We start from the raw sequence: 26810 nt of genomic DNA, 5'->3' as shown, positions 1-26810 counted from the left end.
AATAAGATACTCTAGTTTAAATATCTTGTTTACAATATACATTTTTGTTCTAGTTACGCAACAGTAAATCCCATGCTTCACATAGAAAAGCAATCCACAACATTAAGAAAAAATGTACAATTTATGAAACAAAGTAAATAAATATTAGTATTACAGAATCAGAGCTGTACATAAAAGCTGTTCAGTTTTAATCATATAAAAATATGTTTTAGTGCAACCTCACATATATATTGATGCTGTTTTGCTTTACATCATTTAGATCCAAGTGTCCAAAAAAGGAAAGAAATTACATTTATTACAAAGCAGATACACAAATTCTAAAATATGTACAAATTACTGCTAAAAAATGCTTATAAGAATATAAGCAAAGTAAAGAAAAGGCACAAACATCTGTACAATTTTAAAAGTACCAGACCCAATAGGTTAATTTCAAATTTTGTTTTGGTCAGGCTCATGATGACTTGTTAATTTACCTAATTCTTCTGATATAACAAAAGTATATATAATAGCAAACTACTGTAACTTAGGACAGGCATGCTATAAACTTGATTACCTCTATGTCTAGAAAAACAAAAAACAAAGGGGAAAATGTGGAAATGAAAGTCTCCATGCATCTTAGATCAATGTAGTTGACTCTTTTCCGACGAAGGTTCCTTGCCTTCCTCTGTGCTTGAGGGTAATTCTTTGCTGCCTTGAAAGCCCGACTGTTTGTCATCCAGACAACTCTTGCTGTAAAACGTGGAGTGAGCGAATGCAGTCTGTGATGTACCAAAATTGTCCTTTTCACCATCATGCAAGTCAGGGTGGGTGGCTGAGGTACAGGGCTGACCTGGCTCAGGTCCACTAAAGTGTCTAATGCTAACATGTGCACTTTCCAAGGGTTTCTGATGGGGCGCCTGCCCCCGAGCTGGCTGGTCTGCCCCCAGCAGAGCGGCCTCTTCCGTGGCAATCCGGAGGGAGGCGATGGCTTTTGTGCAAGTCTGTATGTTTTCCTCCTGTTCCCGCTCTGTTGCATTCAGGCTGTCTTCTGAAGTGCTCTGTTTCATCAGTAGCCGAGGAGAGGAGGGTGTGCTAGGTGGACCAGATGACTGCAGAGCGTGAGGAGGTCGCTTCTCGTGCTGCTTAGGAACCACGTAGGGATCCTTGGCGAAGGAGTCCCCTGAAGCTCCTCTCTTCTCCTCAGAGCCCTCCATTGGCAGAGGCAATGTGGGTGGAGGGTGTAAACCGGAAAGGGCCAGCGGCATGGAGTGAACCATTTGGATCCCACCAACTGGCACCATGGGGATAGGAGCTCGCACTTGCTGCTGAGAGTGGAGTGGAAGATGACTGAAGACATAGTCATTAGGACCCTCAGGGAAAAGGCTGGAGCCTGGATGTTCATAAGCACCTTCTTGGTCTCCATAGAGACTGAAGTAAGGAACCTGAGGTAATCCTCTTCTTAAATTCTGCATCGGGAAACAGAGCACAACGCTTAGGACCCATCACGCTTCACGCTTAGGTCAAGCTGTTTCATTCATTCACTCACTCACTCATTCTTTCAAGACACGTGGAGACTCCCTAATCTTTTTATCCATTTTTTATTTCTCAAGACAAAAGAGAATTTCTCAGCGGTCTTTTAGGATTCTTGAATGAGGCGGTGGGTCTGTGAAAAGTTGCCTTTGCTGTTAAACAGCAGTGTAATAAATCATGCAATGTGTTTTCTCCACTAGGTACAGAGACATGTTCCAGCTCTGTTTTGTTCATAAGATGGAATGAAAAGAAAATAATGGATAATTACCAAAAACACTTTACTGAGCCAAAAAACACTAATAATAGATTTTTTAATTCAAAAGGAAGTTAAAAGATTACCATCTGTTTACATGGCAGATTTTTAATATTTTTCTTAAGTGTTGATGAATAGAAATGGAGTGACAAGTCTGAAAATTAGCTTGCTTCTTTTTTTTTTTTTTTTTTTTTTTTTAGATTTCTACAGAACAGATGACAAAATGGTGGTGATAACACAAACTGGTTACTCCAATGTGCAAAGCATTGGTCTAAAGGAACAAATTCCTGCTCAGGAGACATCGAGGCAGAAGATCAGCACAGCTTCTCCATCAAATCTTAATTCAAGGCCAGATTTAGTATGGAAACTATGCATCAAAGTAGTTAATATTAAATATTTCAAATCGTTACAACTTGCATTCAACTACACAGCCGGGAACCAAAGATGACTGTGTTTTAATTCTTCTGTTTATACTACTATTTCCACTTAAATATCTTCTTGGCAATTAATGGATTAAGACACTTAAAATTGGGGGCCAGTATTCCAGATTTTATCGTCCCAGTCCTGAAAATGGAGAACTTATTTTGTATAATTGTTTCTGTAGCAAAACCCAACTTAATACTGTGAGATTATCAGGTTTTGACGAGATGATGAGGTTTCAGTTGCCGAGACTCATTCTTTTAATGAATCGTCATCTAAAAGAGACTCACTGTAGTTTTATTTTTACGTTTTTTGAGAACTTAAAATCAGAGAGATACAAATGTGGCAAATACGGTAGTAATCAGGAGAGACCCAAAAATGCTCTAACTCATTTCAAGGATGTTTCAGTTCTAAAATTCAAGATATGCTCTATACCATTAATGATTCATCGAGTTCTATTTGGATCGTGAGACCAGCTCAAGAACGAGAAGTTATGCATCGTCTCTGCTACTCTGTACCAGGCTTGGCCCTTACCCTGTTCTGGGCTTCACCTTATTCAAGCCAAAAACAAATGACCTGTGCTGAAAGTGCAGGAGAAATCATGTAATCATCAACCCTATAACCACAAGCATCTCATAAGCTAGGTAAGGGGAGAATTTTATGGTATGGGAAAGAATCATTTAAATGCTACCAAAAAAAAAAATGCCTCTTGTACTTGCTCTGGTTTAGAAAAAAGGCGTGTTTCCTTCATCTATCACCACGTAAGGTGGAAGAACATAATGCCTACAATAATGACCTTTGAAGCTAACCAAATGAATCTTCTTTTAATCACGATTATCACAGATTCAAAGTTTAAAACGAAATGTAGCTTGGCTATTTTTCCATTTTGCTTTTGATTGCTATTCTGTGATGTCCACTGCATACACCTAATCAGAATGGGGGTCTGTGAGGCAGCCAGAGACACAGCTGTCCCATTTCATGAGATCTCTGAGTCAAGCCTAACAAAGGGAGTGGTGAACTGTCCTCTAAAAGTAGGAGGTATTCAACATGTTCAAGAGCCAACAGAATTTTGTGTTAAGAGTAAAAGTGTTACAGTCAGACCTTTACTGACCAGAAATTAAATGATTATGGTCACAGAGGCAAGTGCGCAAGTACAATTCCTATCATGTAACCACTTCCATGGCTCCAAATACTGCCAGCCTTTTCCACATATCCTCTGTCCTTGAATTGACCCTTTCTTCACCCTCCAAATAAACTCTCAAGAAGATTTTTCTACTCTAATTTTTACTCCATTTGCAACACTGTTCTCATAACTTGGACCTTATCATTGTAATTATCGTGAACACACTCCCATCTTACTTAAAAATCTCGATACGGAAAGATGAATAATGAATGCATGTGTGGGTTGTGTTAAGTGCATGCATGTGTGTGTGTATATCTATCCGTATACCCCATGTACCAGATATTTACCCCACTCATCTTTTCAACAGTGTCACTAGGTCCTCTGGAAGCAAAGGCTCAGAAGGAGGTAGGGGTGCAAGAGGTTCAGCTGGGGGTGGTGATGGGGGAGCGGGGAGTTAATGTATGGGAAGGTAATGGGAAGAGGAAGCAGGTGGTCAGCTGGGGCTGATCCAGGCTCAGCCATTGACTGGGGGCTGCAGGGGAGAATGTGACCTTGGCTTGAAAATGGAGGCCTAGCCTGAAGGTATGAACAGCTGGAGGCTGTCAGCTCACTGCATTCCTTAGAGCTGAATGGCAAGTTCTTTCAAGGACAGAAATCTGCTTGGCCCAGCCCCCTGACTGCCACAAACAGATTAAGAAACTGTGGCCAAGAGGTTAATTGACTTGTTCAAGATCACACAGAGAGCAAAAGGGATGGAACCGTAGGACCACACTTTTACTAGACAATGTTCACGGACACTGTACCGAGGACCAGGACACACTTTCTTTGTCTCCTTGCTGTCTATCTACCAAAACTTTAAAAATGGAAAAGGAAAACTTTTTGTTTAAAAAAGATGAGGCCAGAAACTGTGCAATTTTTTCATCCTTGAGCCACATATGATAAACCCTCAAAAAATATTTACTGAATGAATGAATAAAAAACTCTTTTCTCTCTTCCTCTCTTCCTTCCTCCCTCTCTCTCTTTCCCATTCTATTGTTTATCTATCTACCTTTCTATCTATCACACATCTACCTATCTATCATCTGTCTTAAAATTAACACTAACCGGAGGGCATTAGGGAGGAAACAGCAGGATACTAGAATCTCAGTGACTGCATATCACCTCCTCCAAACCTGCTCCCTGGGACCTACCACTCCAGACTGAACCAGGTTATGAGCCTGCCACACTGGACTACAGGGTCCTTTCATGCCACGGTCACTGCCCTGTGAGCCCTTGGTCAATGTTACACAACAAGGTATTGCTAATAGAATTTCCATCAAAAAGAATTATTTTTAGGGTTATTCCAAAATAATAGAGAGGGGGAAGCACTCATCTACTACAGCAATCGGGAGACGTACTTCTCATAGGATCATTGATTCTTCTTTGCTCTGGCAATGAAAATCTTGTCCGTACATCATAGAAAGGTGAAAACCCTCTGCAGCCCCTCCAAAAAGGTGTGGTAAAGCATCAAACAGGAAGCGTTCGAGACCAAGTGTCTCTGCTTGGGGAGGATCCTCAGGGAGGATTCCAAGGTCTATTCCTTTCTATCGCATGAACAAAGCAGCCTGCTAAGAATCCTCTACAGAGAATTAAACTGGGTAATAGACCAAAGGCTCAACAGTTGGGCTTCATAAATGGTAAAGTTCAACAATAATATTAAGTATCCAGGTGAATTGGTATTAAAAAAAAAAACTGGTGCAAAGTCAATGACTAATAAAAACCAATCTCCTTCCAACAACAACCTTCTGGCCATAGATCTAAAAATTAGGTGAAGTCCTTCAGTCTACTCCTTCACTTCCTTTGCCCAAGTTGGCTGCGAGTTGCTATTATTTTTTAATAACAATAGTGTGTTGGCACCAAAGGGTTATTTTTTGCGGCTGTAGTTGATCAGGAACAGGAGAGCCTCATCTCACACACTTCACCAGCATCATTGGGTCTATACCAGAAAAAGCATTTTACACGCTGGATGTGGTATCCTGGTATCGGAGGCGTTTCTCACTCTATTCACGCTGCAATAGCATGAACTTCAGAAGAGCCCTGCTTTCTACTTAGCACCACCAAGACGCAAAAAACCTGTGGAAATGTCCCTCTTTTTCTTAGCTTGTTAATTTATTTGTTTGACAAATAGTTACAAATAGTCCTGATAGCTACACACGTTTCCGCAGTAGTTGAACCATGAAGACTAAGCAGGTGGCGGGCTTGTAAACAGAGGGTGCTGGGGGCAGGGGAGTGGAATGCAGCAGGGAGTTTTCCTAAAGTTCAAAAATGACAACCTAAGCATCTAATTCAGGGTGGAGGAAAGGTGATGAGAGGGAGGAAGGCGACCACTAGGGCAATGATAAGACGGTAGAGCTGGGAGCTGGCAGTGCTTCCTTTGGCTGTGAAGCACAGTGCCGACCCACATGATGGAAATCCAGAGCAAAAGGAGAATGGCAAAGAACAGAGCCCAGGAAACAAAAAGCACACTTAAAGCGGCCAAACTCCAAAGGTATCATTCCTCTGTCTACGCTAGGTGCCTGCTTCATTCATTTTTTAAAACCCTACACAAGCTGAAAGAGACATCAAGGTCTACCACGCTGGTGGAATGAGGCAGGGCAGGTGCTTTTCTATGGATTTGCATAAGCCCACTGCCTAAATTTCATCCATGATTGCTGCTGTTGTTATCTTAATCTATAATGAGGGCATACCATAGAAATCGCCTCTGATGCTTTCTCCCTTAGCTTTCCCAACTCCCCATTCTCTGCGGGCTCAAGATCTCACTTTACAAGGGCACTCAGTAGCGGGAAGTGGTGGTACCAGGAAGCAAAGCATACATGTTCATGCCTTTCATTTATAAACATACCAAGGGGTTCATTCTCCCCTCTTCCGATCCCTCACTGGTTTCACATGTCCACTCACTGTGGGCAAAGTAATGAGTTTATTTTAAAATATTTTTTTTGCTTGAAAGTCAATGCTAATGCCTGAATCAGAATCCTTATCTGGCAAAGAGTTACATAAATGACACCTAAATGTCCCTGAGAATGTCTGTCTCGGCAGCCATGCGATTCCAAAGACTTCACCTTTTCTACTCATGCAAAGGTTTCAACTCCTGTCAATAATGAGTTAGGTTTAGAAAGCATTTAGAAAGATCGCCCCTGTTACCAGCTGGAAATGCTCTTCTCTGATGTAATACTACACTTGGGATAATACCACAGACATGTTACTGACAATAGCATGCAATAAAAATGTCTTCCTTCTATTTTCAGTAACCAAGTTTACTCCTCCCCATGAAAGAGACCCATGTCATAATACATTTCACACTAGTGTGTCATCAAGAGACTCCAATGTGCTTGGACTTATATACTAGAAAGAGAAAGCTAATTATACTTACAGGAGGCCCCAATACAATTGGCTCTGCTTGCAAATACTGTCCCATGGACAACGGTGGGTTGTGGTATAAAGCCCTTCTGGGAGATGGTGCTCTTATGGTGGTCATGTATCTTCTCTCTCTTCTGGGAGAGAGGTCTCTTCTGGCCGTGATCTCTTTCCCAGGTGACACTGGCCTCCTTGGGGACAGATGCCTTCTTGGTGAAACATCTCCTTGTGATATCTCTCTTCTCAAGGCAGCTTCCTTTCTTGGTGAAAGATGTCTCATGGGCGATACATCTCTCCTAGGTGATAAATGTCTTCTGGGTGACAAATCTCCTTTGGGTATCAGATACCTCTTTGGTGAATTATCTCGACAGGGTGAAGAATCATATCCTGGTGAGGAATGGTGGCTGGAGGGTGAGAAGTCCCTTGGGGAGGAACTCGGCTCTGAAGACAGCATGCATTCTTCATCCATACAACTAGGGATGTCTAACCTGTCTTTGTCTGGTTCCGAGTCTGTACTTTTGCCCTGGAATAATCTCTGGTATTCTGTCATTGGAGTATCTTCACATGAGTCACTTGGTGTCATAAGCTGAGTAACCTGAATACTTGGCAAAGTAACCAAATAGCTGATCAATGAAGAATGCCCCAGGGAGCTATCAGAAGGAACCCCATGGGGCACGGCGCCAACATTCACAGGTAAGGAGGAGAATCTAGGAGGCTGGGGACTGGTGCTTCTTGATCTTGTTTTTGGTGTCAGATCTCCTTGGTCATCAAAGTCATCATCATCTTCATCATCATCATCATTATCATCTCCATCCTCACCATCCGATTCTTCAGCATCTGAGAACTGATGATCAGCTGAAATGCTGGACATGCTATGCTTCTCAGCCGCTTTGTGCAAATCTTCCATCGTTTCTGAAGCAATTGAACAAAGAGAGTGAAGATCAAGATCCAAATACGAAGGTTAGGAGCTAATTTAGGCCCCATCTCTTTCCAAAAGCTTTCCTCAACCCTCCAGCCCTTAGAGACAGTCGTATCTCTGAATTCCTATAACACACATGGGCACATACCTCTGTGACTCTAGATTGGTTCTTGTTTTTTTTTTTTATGTACCTATCTGGTTTCATCTCCACCCTGTAATACGGACTCCATAGTAGGACCTTATAACTCAGGCGTCATACCACTCGTAGAAAACCCTCAATAAATGGGTATGCAATGTTGTTAATGATGGTATTAGAGGAAAAAGAGAAGCAAGACTTGTCTCTACAGGTATAAGACCTCACGAGGCCCAGCTGACCCTCAGGTTTTCTATTGAGGTTACTGATGGATTCTTTTTACTACTAGATTTCCTCTTAATAGGAAAAGTAAGACAAAATGCTTTCCAAGTTTCCCAAAAGGTTTCATACACTTTAAATCACCATCACAACTTAGGTGCAATTAGATCTCCTTTATGGTTCTAGATAGAAGTATTTCCATAGTAAGGCCTTTCAACCTCCTCAGCCAGAACTGAAATGCATTTCTTCTCAGTAAGTTTCAAGCAACTCAATGTGTCAGACTTCTTTTCTGTATTTAGTATTTAGTAAAATGAAATGTGATCAGTATCTTTTTTAAATACCTAAATTTATTTTACCACCTTGGCCACAAAGCTCCAGCATGCACAGTAAAGAGTTCAGTCAACTAAAGTATGAAATACCTGCTTCCTCGGTCTCGGTATCATCCACTGATGTCATTGAGACCCCCAACTCCAGGCATTTCTTCATGTGTGCTTTAGATTTCATATGCTTCGTTAGGTTTCCTGGAAAATACAGCCAAAAAAAGAGCAATGAATTGGTTACCAAAATGTGATGATTGCTGCAAAATTCAGTGTGAAATGAACTGACTTGAGATAATAAAGATTTGTTTCTCGCCCCTACCCCCTTGTCTCAAACTTAAGAGGAACAATTGGGCTTCTGAAGATGTTAACCCCAGACAGCTTCAGCCCAATCTCAGGTTTTCTGCATTCTAGAAGACTTGTCGAAGTCTAGGGTCACAGCTTTTCAAGAGTAGGCTCAAGTACAACTGGGAATCCCAGGCTTTCCTGGCTGAGAAGGGATCTAATATCTTTGGCCCAGTTGGGCCCACCTCCTTGGACTCCATATAACCAGGATGGCACAAGCTGGGTCACACCTCTCTGAGCAACTTCAGAATGAAATATTGTCATCAACATATCCACCAGACCCCAGACCTTCTGGCATTGATCAGATATAGATTAAACTCACAGGATCCTCACTTGTCAGAAGAAAAAATATATGCAAACTAATGTTGGGGCCAATCCTGTAAATGAATGCAAAGATCCATACAAATACTTAGCTAACTACTTATAGGAAGCATTAGTCTCAGTATTTAGCATCTATCCATCTGGCATATATCAGCAAAGTTTATGACAGCAGCTTCTAAAGTTCTGGAGCAGCAAAATTCCTTTCTTATTTATCTTGAAACTCCCACTGTTCTACGAAAAAAGAAAGAATTTTATGTCAAATATGTATTATGATGATGATAAGACATACACAATTGTCCCTTATGTAAAATGGTGTAGTACAATTGGCCCTCCATATCCGCAGGTTCAGCATTCACAGATATGAAGCGCTGGCTATACAGTTATACGTGTACCTAAGTACATATGTGTATTTCTATAGATTTATATAATTGCTATATGGAATGTGAGAAATTATGAAAACACTGATCCAATCACCTCTGATTTAGGATCTATGAAATTATATTATTCCATGTCATATATATAACTTATCAAAAGAGATCCAGGAAGTAATTCAGCTGTAAGGGCCATATTATTATCTTTGCGCTTTGACGCTGCTTTAGTAACATAGCAGCAAATGCTTTATTTTTAAGAGTAGGCTCATTGAATCTAGATGGAAACTCAGCCTGCTGAAATAGTTTATTCCCCTTGTAAGAGTGTTTAGCTTACTATTAATGTAATATAGGAGCCACAACTCTAAACTGGGGCACTGTTGTTTATTATTTTATTTATATTATTTTATTTTTTACTTAACATTTGGCTTATTGCTTATATACCTACAAATTTTATGTGGTATTTTGGTAACTCCAAACATAGAAATATGTCCTGGCCCTTACTGCTCTTTTTTATCAAAAAAACTATATCTACAATTTTTCTAAAGATCTAAACAATTTTTATAGATACATCATCAAGAATTCTAAAATCTGTAAATTAATTAAATATGTCTATAAATTAATGGAAATCATCTGCTTCTGTAAGGGTGCAAGTGATCTGAGTATGTGGACATATGTAGATGTTAGGTATGTCAAGATAGTTTATTTAGAGCTCAGTATGTGTTTCTTCTTCTATATTTTTCTTTCCACTCGTTTCAAGTAGGCAGTGAGGCTTTGCGTTCTCATCCTCAGGGTAGTTTTGTAGTTAGAAATAGGGCTCAGAAACAACCCCACCCTGACTTTGGCTTATTAAAGTCTTGAACATATGAAGGATTATAGCAAAGAGAGGGGAGCAGGATGGCAGGAAAGGGCACCTGGAGAAGTGACACAGGCACAGAGGAGGTACCAGTCCTACAAGTGTGCTCTGATTCTGTGCTCAGATGACATGACAACAAGCACTTCAGCCGGAAGTGAAAACTGGCGGACGAGGGGTTTCCCAGGATGATCTGCTCTTTTTAAGATTCCAAGACATTTGTATATTCCCGAAGGGTGACAAGGAAACTCCAGTAATGACCAAGAAACAATTATTTCCTGCTAAAACTCCAAGACGATGGTTCAAAGCCAAATTTAATTTGGGTGAAAAGAAATAGCTATGTGACGTTTCTTCACGCAGTGTTTCATGCGGCTATACCTACAGTTAACTCATATGCCCAGGGAATATCAGTTGTAATGACTGGCGAATTTGCATTATTTCCTAAAACCAAAGTTTATATTTTCTTACGTCCTAGGGAGTCTCTCAGTGAAGTTCTACATAAAAGGTCTTGATTGTGCAAAAGTGGATGGTATTTAAAGGACCTTATGTTTATCTCCTTTGAAATGCAAATGAACACTCCCTCCCCCTCTTTCTGGCTTACAAAGAGGCATACTTATAATATAAATATCTTTTTAATAAAGAAGAAACAGATACGTTGAGAGGCTACACATTTTTACTTCTGACAAACGAATAAAGACAATTTAGGATTTTGTGTATAAGAGAAAATAGGTACACATTTCTCTACCAAAGATTATTTTATTTGATATTTATTTTTCTTGATGGGTAGTGGAGCAGATTAATTGGCATGCAAATCTAAAGTTAAAACATTGGAAAATGTTAGTGTGAGGTTAGTAAGGGTGTGTCTAGAGGATTCATTAGTACTTCTACAGTAAATAGTAAAACATACTTCTACAGAAGTCATCCACCTCTAATTCACTACTGTTTGTATTCTGAGAACACTGGGTTTATAAACATTTTCATAATTTTATAAAATGATAGAAATATAATTGAAGTAACCTTTTAGTATAAAATATTTTCATATAAATCTACCTTCTAAAAACAGATATTTTTTAAAAAAAGAGAATATCATTTCAAGGCAAGTCTTAGTTTTATGAGATTAATAGCCATGGCCTGAGAGTAAGAAATTGTCTCCATGCTGATAAATACACAGAATACAAGCTATCAAATTTCTATGCATAATTAATGCAAGTGTGGATGGAGGGGCCCACCGGGGAGTCCGCGGGTCTCTACATCATTTATAATCTTGAAACTGACCATGGGCACATGTTTTCTTTCCGGCTGCCGCCTTGCTTTTCTAATGCCATGGCATGGATTATCTCCCTGCAGTATTTCAATAGCGGTGCAAAGATTCTCTAGACCACATAACATTTCCAACATGAGGTAATAGCTATCCAGGCAATTCTTAGCCACTTCCTTCGAGACAACTAGCCTGGACCTAAGTCTGTAGCTCTTACTTAGGTCATAAAAGGAGCCTCACTGTCTCATGTACATCCTCAGACCACTTAACAGGAAGAGGAAAATACATTTTGTGGGGTCACATTTTCACAAAGAAAACCAACTAATTGTCGATGACGGTTATAAAATAGTATTCAGAATCTGGAGCAGCCATTAAAAAAAGTGTTTTTCCTCTAAAAAAAAAAAAGAAAGAAAAATCAGACCTGTACCTTTTGTTTTGAAGGCAAAATTACATAACTTGCATACATAAGGCCGGACATCAGTATGAGTGCGGATATGCTTTTTGAGCATGCTCGGTTTCTTACAGCGAATTCCACATTCTTCACAAATGTACTTTCCACGTCCACGTCCTCTGACATATACATAATCTTCATTTGACTTATACCTGTTAAAAAAGGGAAAATACAGTGTGTTTCCAAATACTTTTGCACGTTATACGTCAAACCAAAAGCTAATCATTTGCAAGACAAATTTTTAGGAGGGACTTTTACAATTATTTAACTTTATTTCTACAAAGCCTGTGAAATCTATGCAGTAAAGTCCTGAAAGAACAGATTTGGCATTGTAAATAAAAGGGAATTTTTTTCTATATGGAGTTCAAAACGGAATTGGCTCTTCTATGAAGTGTAAATATATGGACTCCGTACAGATGTTCAATGGGCTTATATAAGCCTCAAAGAGTTGCAGAGCTGTGCACCTCACTGCCTCTGGCCAAGAAACATCCAAAAAGTTATACTAGCATATTTAAATCATCACATATCATTTGCTAATATTCCATCATCTAAGATGTGCATACCCCTCTGAATTTGCTAGAATAAATATGACTGATTATAGAATTCTTCATTGCAAGTTTCTACTCTATTTTTACAATCCTGGCACGAGAGTCAGAAATTTCTAGCTTACACAGGCTGAGCTGAGCTCACCAACTGTTGCCTACAGATTTGATCTGCTCTTCTCAAGGACCATGAATCTGTACTAAAGTGAAGTCTAAATTTCAAGTGGCTTCTGGAAGGTACTGTTACATAATGAAAACTAGACTTTCTATTTTTCAATCAAATTTGCATTCGTTTCTGGAACGATTTAATAGAGAAGTTTGAAAGGATAAATGAGGCCCTCTAGTTTAATTAAATCAGTTAGATGAGCAAAGTCTTAGGTATTCACTGTAATTATCAATGGAAGAAACCTATCTAGTGCTCACCACCCATCACATTTTGTTTAGAATACAGGGAAACATGACCTATCATACAGGATAGCAGCATTCTACTGAATAACTCAATGAATACCATTATCTCTTAAATCTCAGGCTAGAATTATGGGTCTAATGTCATTCTTGGGAAGATATTCCTTTCAAAGGGCTCTTTTTATAACTTCAAAAGGTAAAGTGACCTACAAAATGCCTTAACTCAGTGTGGACTGACTTAAAGGCACTAGATTTACAGTTTTGTTTCGTTTCATCTTACATTCTAAGAGCATTGCAAACTTCTCTATTTTGTTCTAGCTAATCTATCATCAGAAGTAAAAGCAAGTTCAAATTCATTTGTCAAATCCACTGAAGAATATTTAAGAGAGAAAATCCATCCAACATATTTAAATATCCACTCTGCTATGGATATTATTTAATCTTAAGATTATCTTTTGTTCAGTACCAATCCAGGTGAGAAGTGACTAGTATCAGAAATATGAATAGTCAGTTTTGCATGCTTTCTGCTCCTTTAAATCTTTCCCATTTAGGGACAAGGAATTTCCAAAGTCAACTTTTTCTTCAAAACGATTTTGAACTTTGTCTTTCATCTCACATTATCTTTTGTAATAAAGAAGAAAAGAACTTAAAGATGCAAAATATCTTTCATCTTTTAATATGACTATTCTCTGCCCCAAACTTAGGGCATGAAATTACCTAAGGATGAAATTACCTTAGGATGAAATTACCTAAGGAATATAGAATAAAACAAATAATTTTATAGAAAGCAACTTTTCTTCAGGAAAGGGTACTTTAAGCTTACTGTGGCCCAGGCCCATCATTGTACTTGATGTACAATGTATTATCTTCAAATAACACTATTTTAAAGTCTCAGCTGATTAACTTGCTTCCAGAATGAAAACAGAGTAAATTTTGTATAAAATATAACCATATTAGAAAAGTCTGCACAAATAAAATATTTACCCTTCAACAGTTCTGCAGACCCATGAATTTACTTGATACAAGAATTAATGGATTTTGAAAAAATAATTAAAAGATATGATGAATTGGGCGATTGGAATTGACATGTATACACTGATGTGTATAAAATTGATGACTAATAAGAACCTGCTGTATAAAAAAAAAATAAAATAAAATTTAAAAATTAAAAGGAAAAAAAGAATTAATGGATTTAAAAAAATAATTAAAAGGTATGTTTAATTAAATTACTGTCTATGAATTAAATAGTAATAAGAAACATATACACTTAAAAATTTGGTCAGTAATACTTTTTTTTTTGAACTTATCACTTTGCAATTGGCAAAATAAGAGGTGGTAACACACTTCTTGGAATAAACAGATGATTACCACCAGGCAGAAGATGGATCACAGATTAAGGAATGATATCAATTATAGGAAAGAATCTGTAAAATATACAAACACATGGAGGCTAAACAATACACTGCTTAATAACCAAGAGATCACTGAAGAAATCAAAGAGGAGATGAAAAAATACCTAGAAACAAATGACAATGAAAACATGATGACCCAAAACCTATGGGAGGCAGCAAAAGCAGTTCTAAGAGGGAAGTTTATAGCAATACAATCTTACCTCAAGAAACAAGAAAGATCTCAAATAAACAACCTAACCTTACACCTAAAGCAATTAGAGAAAGAAGAAGAAGAAGAAGAAAAAAACCCCAAATTTAGCAGAAGGAAAGAAATCATAAAGATCAGATCAGAAATAAATGAAAAAGAAATGAAGGAAACAATAGCAAAGATCAATAAAACTAAAAGCTGCTTCTTTGAGAAGATAAAATTGACAAACCATTAGGCAGACTCATCAAGAAAAAAAGGGAGAAGACTCAAATCAATAGAATTAGAAATGAAAAAGGAGAAGTAATAACTGACACTGCAGAAATACAAAGGATCATGAGAGATTACTACAAGCAACTATACACCAATAAAATGGAAAACCTGGAAGAAAAGGACAAATTCTTAGAAAAGCACAACCTCCTGAAACTGAACCAGGAAGAAATAGAAAATATAAACAGACCAATCACAAGCACTGAAACTGAGACTGTGATTAAAAATCCTCCAACAAACAAAAGCCCAGGACCAGATGGCTTCACAGGTGAATTCTATCAAACATTTAGAGAAGAGCTAACACCTATCCTTCTCAAACTCTTCCAAAATACAGCAGAGGGAGGAATACCCCCAAACTCATTCTATGAGGCCACCATCACCCTGATACCAAAACCAGACAAAGATGTCACAAAGAAAGAAAACTACAGGCCAATATCACTGATGAACATAGATGCAAAAATCCTCAACAAAATACTAGCAAACAGAATCCAACAGCACATTAAAAGGATCATCCACCATGATCAAGTGGGGTTTACCCCAGGAATGCAAGGATTCTTCAATATATGCAAATCAATCAATGTGATACACCATATTAACAAATTGAAGGATAAAAACCATATGATCATCTCAATAGATGCAGAAAAAGCTTTTGACAAAATTCAACACCCATTTATGATAAAAACCCTCTAGAAAGTAGGCATAGAGGGAACTTACCTCAACAAAATAAAGGCCATACATGACAAACCCACAGCCAACATCATTCTCAATGGTGAAAAACGGAAACCATTTCCACTAAGATCAGGAACAAGAAAAGGTTGCCCACTCTCACCACTATTATTCAACATAGTTTTGGAAGTTTTAGCCACAGCAATCAGAGAAGAAAAAGAAATAAAAGGAATCCAAATCAGAAAAGAAGAAGTAAAGGTGCCACTGTTTGCAGACGACATGATACTATACATAGAGAATCCTAGAGATGCTACCAGAAAACTACTAGAGCTAATCAATGAATTTGGTAAAGTTCAAATCAATGAATTTGGTAAAGTTCAAAAGCTAATCAATGAATTTGGTAAAGAACACAAAATTAATGCACAGAAATCTCTTGCATTCCTATACACTAATGATGAAAAATTTGAAAGAGAAATTAAGGAAACACCCCATTTACCATTGCAACAAAAAGAATAAAATACCTAGGAATAAACCTGACTAAGGAGACAAAAGACCTGTATGCAGAAAACTATATGACACTGATGAAAGAAATTAAAGATAATACAAACGGATGGAGAGAGATACCATGTTCTTGGACTGGAAGAATCAACATTGTGAAAATGACTATACTACCCAAAGCAATCTACAGATTCAATGCAATCCCTATCAAACTACCAATGGCATTTTTCACAGAAGTAGAACAAAATATTTCACAATTTCTATGGAAACACAAAAGACTCCGAATAGCCAAACCAATCTTGAGGAAGAAAAATGGAGCTGGAGGAATCAGGCCCCCAGACTTCAGACTATTCTACAAAGCTACAGTAATCAAGACAGCATGGTACTGGCACAAAAACAGAAATATAGATCAAAGGAACAGGATAGAAAGCCCAGAGATAAACCCACGCACATATGGTCACTTTATTTTTGATAAAGGAGGGAAGAATATACAATGGAGAAAAGACAGCCTCCTCCATAGGTGGTGCCGGGAAAACTGGACAGCTACATGGAAAAGAGTAAAATTAGAACACTCCCTAACACCATACACAAAAATAAACTCAAAATGGATTAAAGATCTAAATGTAAGGCCAGATACTATCAAACTCTTAGAGGAAAACATAGGCAGAACACTCTATGGCATAAATCACAGTAAGATCCTTTTTGACCCACCTCCTAGATAAATGGAAATAAAAACAAAAGTAAACAAATGGGACCTAATGAAACTTCAAAGCTTTTGCACAGCAGTGGAAACCATAAACAAGATGAAAAGACAACCCTCAGAATGGGAGAAGATATTTGCAAATGAAGTAGCTGACAAAGGATTAATCTCCAAAATTTACAAGCAGCTCATGCAGCTCAATATCAAAAAAACAAACAACGCAATCCCAAAATGGGCAGAAGACCTGAATAGACATTTCTCCAAAGAAGATATACAGATTGCCAACAAACACATGAAAGGATGCTCAACATCACTAATTATCAGAGAAAGGCAAATCAAAACTACCATGAGGTATCACCTTACACCAGTCAGAATGGCCATCATCAAAAAATCTACAAACAATAAATGCTGGAGAGGGTATGGAGAAAAGGGAACCCTCTTGCACTGTTGATGGGAATGTAAATTGATACAGCCACTACGAAGAAAAGTATGGAGGTTCCTTAAAAAACTAAAAATAGAAGTACCATATGACACAGCAATCCCACTACTGGGCATATACCCTGAGAAAACCATAATTCAAAAACAGTCATGTACCACGATGTTCATTGTAGCTCTATTTACAATAGCCAGGACATGGAAGCAACCTAAGTGTCCATCGACAGATTAATGGATAAAGAAGATGTGGCACATATATACAATGGAATATTACTCAGCCATAAAAAGAAACGAAATTGAGTTATTTGTAGTGAGGTGAATGGACGTAGAGTCTGTCATACAGAGTGAAGTAAGTCAGAAACAGAAAAACAAATACCGTATGCTAACACATATATATGGAATCGAAAAAATATATATATATATATATATATGTATATAGTTCTGAAGAACCTAGGGGCAGGGCAGGAATAAAGATGCAGACATAGAGAATGGACTTGAGGACTTATATATACTACCAAATGTAAAATAGATAGCTTGTGGGAAGCAGCCGCATAGCACAGGGCGATCAGCTCGGGTGCTTTGTGACCACCTAGAGGGGTGGGATAGGGAGGGTGGGAGGGAGACGCAAGAGGGAGGGGATATGGGTATATATGTATATGTATAACTGATTCACTTTGTTATAAAGCAGAAACTAACACAGCATTGTAAAGCAATTATACTGCAATAAAGATGTTTTTTTAAAAAAAAGGAATGATTGGGACATAGCCCATAACGTTGGACAATGAAATGAGGAGAAAATTAAATATGGCCCAATCCTTTTGGATCATCAAAACACAGCAATAAAATGTTCACATATGCTTTTTCATTTGTGTCCTTCGTTAGTGGAGATGGGCTCCCCAAATCATACAGTCACTGTGAAAGTCTCACTAATCTAGTACAAGTGCGCTGTTATGAAGAAGACTGATGAGTGTAAGCGTTGATTCAGTCACAGGGATCACTCAGTCTCTGTAAAGATAAAATCTCTATTTCTCTTGTTTGTGTTAAAAGATGAGGAATGTGAAAAAATACCGAGACAAGCTTCATGACTACAAACGGCTGTGGCTTTAGTGGTGACAATACTAGGCATTCATCCAAGGGGGTCAACCTTACCAGGGAACCAACTTTGATAATCCATCTCCAAACTGGTAAATTTATGTGAGAAACTGATACTTCATATCACCAACCACTCAACATTTTAGAGTCAAACAGATAACATTATTTTGTTCTCCAAATATAATTAGAATAAAATCATGCTCATGGAAATATGTCAATTATAGATCTGTTGCAAAGATAAGGTAGACACATCACAATCCCCAAATGTGGTTAACGTCCTTTAAAATTTTTTAATTTTAAAGCAGAAGTCTGGGCTTTTTCTCCCCTGTGACTAGATTTAAGATACCTTTCTATCAAAATCTAAAACTGGACATTACACATACATGCAGTGTTTCTTAACTAGATAGACAACAAAATCATTGAACCTTATTACTTGAGTTTCTGCAACTCAGAATTCAACATTTAAAAAGAAATTCCTAAAGACAGAGAAACTGTCACAGACCAGAGAAGTTTGGGGAAACATGACAACTAAATGCGAAGTGGTGCCCTGGCTTGGATACTAGAACAGAAAGAGGGTATTGAAGGGACTGGCGAAATCCCAATAAGGTCTGGACTTTATGTAATAATAAAAACAGTAAAATAAAACTAGTTTCTAGGTTTATACATGAGTGTGCATGACTGCATTTTTGTAAGCATAGAATAAAAATATGTCCATTACTAACACAACAAATGCCTATCAAAGTAATACCAAAGAATGAACAAACTTGGACAATATCAAGAGTCCAGCAATTTAGTCGATTTCATATTGAATTAGAGGTATGAAAATTTAAGGCAGAAGTTCGAACCATATACAATAGGGACATTTTCATTAAAAGCAAGTCATGAAAGCAAGGGCACGAGCTCATTATCTATTACCAGACAGACTTCAGAAATGTGTATAGAATAAGGAATTTGCTTTATGCTTCAGACCAGAGGAGATATGACTTTTCCATGCAGACACTCAGGACCATTTATGCTGAATTTAATGGAATACTTTACATTTGCACATGTGTTTCCTTACCCTCCTTCAAAGATTTTAATTCGAACGGGCTCAGCTTGTTTGGATCCAATATCCTTATCTCCATGAATATCTCCTTTCCCTCTTTCCTTTAAGATATTTCCCATTAGCTTCCTTTCTAGCTTGCTGCCAAATAAAAAGGTCGCATCAGGTTTCATCTGTAGGCCAAAAAGAGAGAATCATTTCGTATGCATTCCCTAAGACACAGAGGAAGCGCACACATCCCACTCTTCCATGATCTCTGAAAATCAGCCTAAACTCCATGCTAAAAGGCCATAGGCTGGCTACATAAAATAAGGGACAACAGGGATAAAATCAGAAAAGATGACAGCTTCTACAGAATAAATTCAACATTCTGTTAAAAAAAAAAAACCAACAAGACCCCACTAGCACGTACACTGTACAACCCTAATAACAATGTTAAAAACACGTTCTGTTTGGGAAGTAGCAATTCAAGCAATCTCTATGCGTTTAGAAAATATTCTCAAAAATCATTAAAGAGAAATGGTAACTGAAGTGAGTAAATATATTTTATTTATTATATATTTTTGTTTAAGACCTCCATGTACTTCTTTATTAATTTAGCATAAATTCCAAAGTGGCCCTTACTAATACTTTTATAATCCTACATGTAAGGCAATAATTGTTCATGTAGGAACGAACCTGCTAATCCCTTGGAAAAATGAGTTTTGAGAGAAATATATTAAAAATAAATTTTAGTAAAACAATAGCCAATGGGAACAACCCCTCCCTCAGAAGTTCACAAAGTTCAGTTCTAACACCCTGCAGCCTCCTTCCTGATCTTTCCTCTCCTGTGTCCACTCCCTGTTCTATGTCCTCATTTCACAATTTCCTGAAGTCCTCACCTCAAAGGAAAGTTGGTCTGCTAGGTCACTAACACAGGTTGGAACGGGGAGGAACTCGAAGGAATTAGTCCCTGCGGTGGAATTTCACTGCACCCGGCTGAGGAGATACTTTGTGCTTGGTACTTTCCTACGTACTGACTGGTACTGACCCCTCATAACTAAGTTCAGGGTCAATGGGTAAGGCCCGTTTGCAGAGGACCCCTCCCCAGCTCTGGTCTTCATTTTACTTGTATGTTTTTTTCCGTACGTCCTTCACTACGTATTCTGCTCAGCAATCAAATCCACAACACGAGTGCTTTCAGAAACAATATTTGTTACCTGAGCAAACTGCTTCCAAGCACTTGATGACGTAAGCTTGCCGGCTCCAGGCCTGTGCATAGCGGCCAGGGTATAAATTTCTGCGGTGATTTTTTGCTTGGACCTCAGAAGAGCCAGCGTGGTCTTGGTGTTCAATCCTGATGGGTTTGGGTTACAGGAACTAATGCACCATGAAGCATATACCGAGGATTTGAAGGTGGCCTGTTGCACGTAATTGGGTTTTGTATAATTCAAGAAGCACCAACTCACAGTCGTTGTTGTCCGCAGACTGGGGAACTGCAGAATCTGCTGGAAATCTACCACGTCCGTGAAAAGAAGAGTCGAATTTGCCACTTTCCCGCTTGGGTCGGATGCTCTGGGGACCAGCACGCCGGCAGGCAGCTTCTGGCCCTTCCCTTGCTCTTCCAGCTGACTGTCCCCGGGTGGCAATGAGGAAGTCTGTGGGCTCATGCTCATATCAGACGCCGTCTCATCAATGTCTAACTCATCTGAGGACTCTTTGCTTTCAGAAGGCCCACTGGACTTCTGCCCCAGAGCGGGTGCCCTGGAGCTCGGAGGGAAGGGCTCCCTCAAGGGCACGCTGGCGGACGGGTGGTCTTGAGATGAGGAGGGGGACAGCGAGGAGAAGGACGATGACGCTGATGGCAAGCCATCCTTTGGCTCAGAAGCACAGCCCTGTCGAACCAGCTGGGGCTTCTGCGGGCGGGAGAGATCCTTTTTGATGTCTGAGTTGGTCAGCTCCACGGCGCTGAGCTCCTCCACGATCTGTCCATACATCTTTTCCTCCTTGACCCTTTTCTGCTGCTTTGTTTCCATGAAGAGTTCCAAGCTGCTGGCTGGAGAAAGCATCCGCTTGCTGCCTCCCAGGGTGGCGACGCTGTCAGAGGTGGAAGGTAAACATAAGGGGATGGAGGATTCCAAGCCAAGGGGTATGGTCTGAGGTACTTTCCAGATGGGGCACTTTTCCAAGCCTGCGTGCTGCCCCAACACCTGGGCAATGTTAAATCCTATCCCTTGCATGGCCGGGTTGGTTACCAGTGTTCTTTGGGTCACATTCTCGTCGACTTTGCATATGACAATGGCAGGGCTGTTCTGCCCAAGCATCTGAGAAATGCTTGTGTACATGACACTCCCATAGGACGGTACGTGGGTCTGGATCCTAACAGGAACCACTGTCCCTGGTAAGGACTGTAAAGGCCCAGCGTTTGCTGAGGTGAACTCTTCTTGAAGAACCTGCTCGGAGGGAGTATCTGTTGACTTGGTGCTCTCCCCTGACGGAAACTTTGGAAGAAGGTTCTTGGAGTGTAGCCCTGATGTTCCTGAATAACCCAGGTAGGTTTGCTCTTTCGTGTGCGCGTAATCAGCGGATTTCTTTCCAGTGTGCTCCGCCACAGGCTCCAAGGGGTAGCTGGGGTGAACTTCTGCCTGGAAAGGAGGCTTTCCATAGCTCTTTGGAGCATGCTGAGCCAGGGGATGGGGGAAGTGTGCCTGCCACCAGGGGGGCTGCTGAGCTGGGAAATGAACCATACAGACGGTAGGATATTGGAACTGGAACAAGGTGTTCTGGATTGGAGAGAACGGAAGAGTCTCTTGATGTGGAAATAAATGTGGCTGTTCAGTCAAGTGCTTGCTTGGAATATAGGATGTCGGTTGTATGAAGGGATTTCTCAGAGACTCCTGACTATCCAGGTGCATGATCTGTTGCTGGGCCAGGTGGAGTGGTCCTGAGCTCAGCTGGGCACAAGGACCCACCACCTGCTTCCCTGGGTCCTCTGCCTGAAGGGCAGGAAGCACAGAGCACGGGGCGTGGTGCCACGTGGCCCTGAGGCTGCCGTGCAGATGTTCTAGCTGTTCCTGCTTTACGCTCAGATCCGCGGCGGCCTCCCCCTGGACGATCTCGGGAGAGCCACTGAAAGAAGCCTGCCGCACCAGAAAGCATTTCTTTCTCTCCCGGGATGGGGACAACGCGGATGCCGACGCCCCTGCCACCGGAGCATGGGACAGATTCCCATAATCAAATGATTTGCTCCGAATTTCTGGGACTTCCGTTGGGTGGGGACAAGGCATCTGCTCGGACGAGCAGCGTCGCATCTCCTTTTGGTGGTGGTGGCCGGGGACGGACAACGAGTACGAACCAGCAGGGACCGTCAAAAACTCTGAGTGCTTCCCAAACTCATCCGGCTTGGGAGGTGCCGCAAGCTTCATGGTTTCTTCTCTTTCAAAAGACATGGAGAAACTGGAGCTGTGCGACAAGTTACTTTCTTGACTGGGGCTGCGGGAGAGGCCGGTGCCTGTGGATTCAAAGCTGGATTCCCCGGAGGAGTGCTCCATATCCGCGAGCCGCAAACGCTTCTTTTTGGGTGGCAGCTTCTCGGCCGGGAGCTGGGAGAGGGTCTCACTTCTCTGGGGCCACTGAAATTCCTCCACCGGCTTTTCTGCCTCTTTACTCTGGGCCTCCTCCTTCTCTGGCTTGTCAGGCTCCTCGGTCACGCGGATCTCGGGGACCTGGATGTTGTGCTGACGCACGAGGCGGGGCTGCGCGTGGTAGGGCGGCTGCGCGACCTGCTGCGAAGGGGATGGCTTCCCCCCGCCTTCCGTGGTCTCCCCGGGCGGAGCCCACTCTGGGCTCACCGGGGCTTCTGAGATCTCACTGTCACAGGTCTCGGAAGGTGACGAGGCTTTCTCCTGGGCGCTAGCGGCGAGTTCAGCGGACTCGGACCTCTCAAATGAATTGGGGCGGCTCAGCGAGTTCGTATGCTGAATCACAGAGATCACATTGCCGGGAGGCTTCCTGCCCCCTCCGTCTGACGGCTTGTCTGAATCAGAAGCTGCGGGTGACTCCTCTGACCCAAGCGATGGACTTCCAGATTGCAGCGGGGGTCGACACGGGTCAAAGCGCTCCGAGTGACCATGAGAAGGGTTTTCCTGTCCAGCCAGGCCGAATCCACTCCTGGCTCCTTCCTGCATCTGCGATTTGGGCTCGAAATCTGAAGTCGCGATGCCCAGGGGCGTGCTGACGACGCTACTGCAGATCATCGGGGTGTCCTCCTCGTCCCCTACACTCTTCTCTTTCCGGCGTTTTCGATTTTCACAAGTAGTTCCAAACATGGTTGGCACTCCCTGCAATGGCACCGAGGGATCCATGAAATACTCTCCGCCGTGTTTCAAGGGGCTGATGCAGGAAGCATCCCTGTAGCTCTGCTTCGGTGTCTCCGAATCCTCCCACTTCTTATAGGGTTTCCGGCAGACATCATAGTCATACCCAACCCTGTCCCCAGGAATCAATTTCTTTTCCTTCAAGGATGGACCCGTGATGCTCTTTGACATCCTGCCATGGTGTTCTGCTTCCACGTGCCCCTCCTGTACCGAAGGCAGCTCAAAAGCCGCTTGTCTTCTTAACATGCGCTGAGGGGGTATTCCTACAGTCCCTGGATAGAACACATCATCAGAACCAGTCATCCGTTCATCAAATGAGTGACTTCCTCTCAAAGAAGGAGGAAGACTTAAATTCGTTGCTGAAGAAGTTGGCATTGAGTTGCTTCTAATAAGGGGTGAAGAGTCAACAGGAGCTTCTAGGAGAACTGGGCTGCTGCCTTGGAAACTGGCTGGATAAAGTTTTCCTTCATTCCTGATAGATGATGGAATAGTCTGGGATTGTCTTGACTCGCTGTTGAATTTAGTGGATTTCAGCATGCTTGTCCGACTGGGGTCGATCTCTCCCTTGCTTGGGATCAGCTGTGAAACAGGATCCTCAAACATCTTGACATCTAACCTGGTGTTAACGTGAGGTAATGAGTCCATGGTGCCCTTCCTACCCATCGTGGCGCGCTCCTGACTTGTGGTTGTAACACTGAGTGTATTTCTCGGACTAAGCCGACAGTATTTTCCAAAGATGATTTCTTCATAAGACTTTGCATTTGTGTTTGGAGGGCTTATCTGCTGCTCTGCACTTTCTGAGCGGGAAAAGTAACCAGAGTCAGTGCTTCCTTTACTGTGCGGGCTCAGAAGGTTTAGAGATGGCTCAGAATCTTGTCCTTTTTTCTCTGACAGTCTTAGTGCAAGTTTCTGTTTAACTGTGTGAGAGTCATCAGCCTTAGTATTTAAAGACGGATTTGGTAGCATATCAGTGCCAATATACTGAGAGCTTTCATTAGATAAAGGAATCCCGCTTTTGGGGATAATCAAAATCGGCACCTTCATTGGACCGCCCAGTGATTCTTCCAGTGACCCATGATAGACACCTCTGCTGGCGATATCCAGCGGCATGGGTGGGCCGGGACTCATTTTGTCAGAAGCCTCCACGAACAAAGAACTCTCCTCATCTGTGTCTGTACTCTGTTCACCGTCTGAATGTATTTCTGCTTCTACGTCAATAAAACCGGCCTCTAGGTCCAATTTAGATACAGCTGACTCTGTGAAAGGGACTAATCCTGCCTTAATTGCATGGGCATGTGACTTCCTGTGCTTGTACAAATTGCTCTTTGTCTTGAAAGAGAAACCACAAGGTATACATGGATATGGCCGCTCACCAGTATGGGACCTGATGTGTTTTTTCAATACGCTGGGTTTGGCACACGCCCTGCTGCAGTAAGGGCAAATGTACTTGCCGGGCTTTTTGGGTTTGTGCTCTTTTTTGTGAGCATCTTCCGACTGTTCGAGACTTTTCTGGGAGTATTGGCTATAAGCAGGGTTCAGACTTGAAATCTTTTTTCTAGGATAACCACCACTGTGGCCGTGTATAGGAAAGGAAAATAAGTCCTCGGAGGCAACAGATGGCAAAGGGCCAGGGAAAAGCCACGGAGGGCCTTCAAGGCTCTGATGTGGCTTGTTGCTGTGCATGACCCCCTGTGGCAATGAGTGCTGAGGGAAAGAGAGTGAATGTTGGCATGAATAAGGACTCAGACGGTGCGGTGGGTATTGCTTCTCTGTGACTTGCTGTGCCACTTCGCCAGGTGAGGCCAGTTTCCCAGAACCAAAGAGTTGTGCTGATGCTGTGTTTCCGATATGCTCAGGATCTATTTGTGGTTGCTGCTGTCCTTCTTGACTGCCAAAAGTGCTCATCTTAATAACAGCTGATTGTTCCTGTCTCCATCTACCTGACGCTTTATCAGTTTCTCCAGACCTTGAGGTAGCTTTTTGTCCTAGAGCTGTGTCCCCAGTGTCCATTTTGTTACACAAGGTCTCAAGTGCTAGTTCGCTTGAAAGCCGTGCAGACTCATGGAGTGTCTTCAAAGCTTGCTTGCTTCCATGTTCCAGGGTGTCTGCAAACTTGCTGAGTGTTCCTTCTCTTTGGAACCTTCCACACCCACACCGTAGTCTATGGGCATTAGATGGTAATGTCCTTGGACCAGGGCTATAACACAGTTCTCTCCATTGTAGAAATGTCCATCCAAAAGCTAAGTGCAAATCTATAAAGATCTCTTATGGCATTTGAATATTTTCAACTAGGGTGAAATTGGGGTGATGAATATTCTAGGAGAAATTTTGCCCATCAACTAGAGCAAAGTTCAGTTGCCAGTTTCACTAAGATAAAATGGTCTGAAAGAAAACGAAACACAAAGAGATTGTCATAGTAGTTATCAAGCAAGAAACCAAAACCATTCCTAAATAAACAGCCTGAAATTGGATAAACTGAAATTTTTTTTACTCCAAGAAATCCTTTTTATAGTTGCTACATTAATCCCACAATGAAAGGTTATTAATTGCAAACAGCATTAAGTCATAAGCATAAATCTCCTCAATGCTTAACTTTTGGTCATCCTTTTAAATACCCCTTAATTTTGGTCAGAAAAGCATTTAAAGGAAAACTTTTGATACATATTATTTATAAAATCATAAGATTTTTAAAAGGCTTCATTAAAATAAATTTAGAGCTATTTCTAACCAAGTTTTATGACTTACATGCTAAGTGTACTACATATTTCTCTATATAGATATATTTCATAGGTTAATATAAAATATATGTTAAATATATAATACAATATAATTTATAAGTATATAATACAACAGTTAATATAAAATGTTATATGTATTATATGTAATGTTAATAAAAATACAGATATATTTTACAGCTTAAAATTGGTGATCAGGAGTGATTAGAGCTAGACTAAGCCTGTAAGAATCAAAGATTGTCACAGAACTTTGGAAAAGGCAGAAAAGTGCATCTAAATAAAATAGTTATAAAACCTTCATAATATGGACAACAAAACATATTTTGGGGACAATTAGAAAATATAATGATTACCTGAATGGTTTAGAGTTCTCATGGGCATGATTGTCTTGACGCTTCCTGGGTAGAAAATAAATGCAGTTAGGAAAGATTGTTCCATTAAACTACAACATTGTTGTATGCAAATGTCAATTTAACGTTCATTATATGTAGGGCTCACAATGTTATGTGCTCTAAAAAATCAGCAGGTAACTGCTTTAGAAAACACTGCACTAAAGTAGTAAACCTCATACTGATTGACACTGTGTCCAAAA

General features: G+C 40.7%; 1 protein-coding gene across 1 annotated transcript; it reads right to left on the bottom strand.

Moving 5' to 3' along the window:
* Positions 1-620: 620 nt before the first annotated feature.
* On the bottom strand, positions 621-25577 carry HIVEP2 (HIVEP zinc finger 2). The gene is made up of 6 exons (XM_065888947.1): positions 20328-25577; positions 19147-19301; positions 11859-12034; positions 8389-8490; positions 6715-7610; positions 621-1445 (listed from the first exon to the last, which is right to left on the bottom strand). Exons 1-6 carry the CDS (start codon positions 25491-25493, stop codon positions 621-623), a joined length of 7320 nt encoding a protein of 2439 aa, XP_065745019.1. The 5' UTR covers positions 25494-25577.
* Between the last annotated feature and the right edge of the window lie 1233 nt (positions 25578-26810).

This window comes from Phocoena phocoena, chromosome 12 (genome assembly GCF_963924675.1).
Source record: "Phocoena phocoena chromosome 12, mPhoPho1.1, whole genome shotgun sequence".
NCBI classification, from domain to species: domain Eukaryota; kingdom Metazoa; phylum Chordata; class Mammalia; order Artiodactyla; family Phocoenidae; genus Phocoena; species Phocoena phocoena.
Note: the sequence above shows the minus strand (reverse complement) of the source record. Positions and strands in the feature narration are given on the sequence as shown.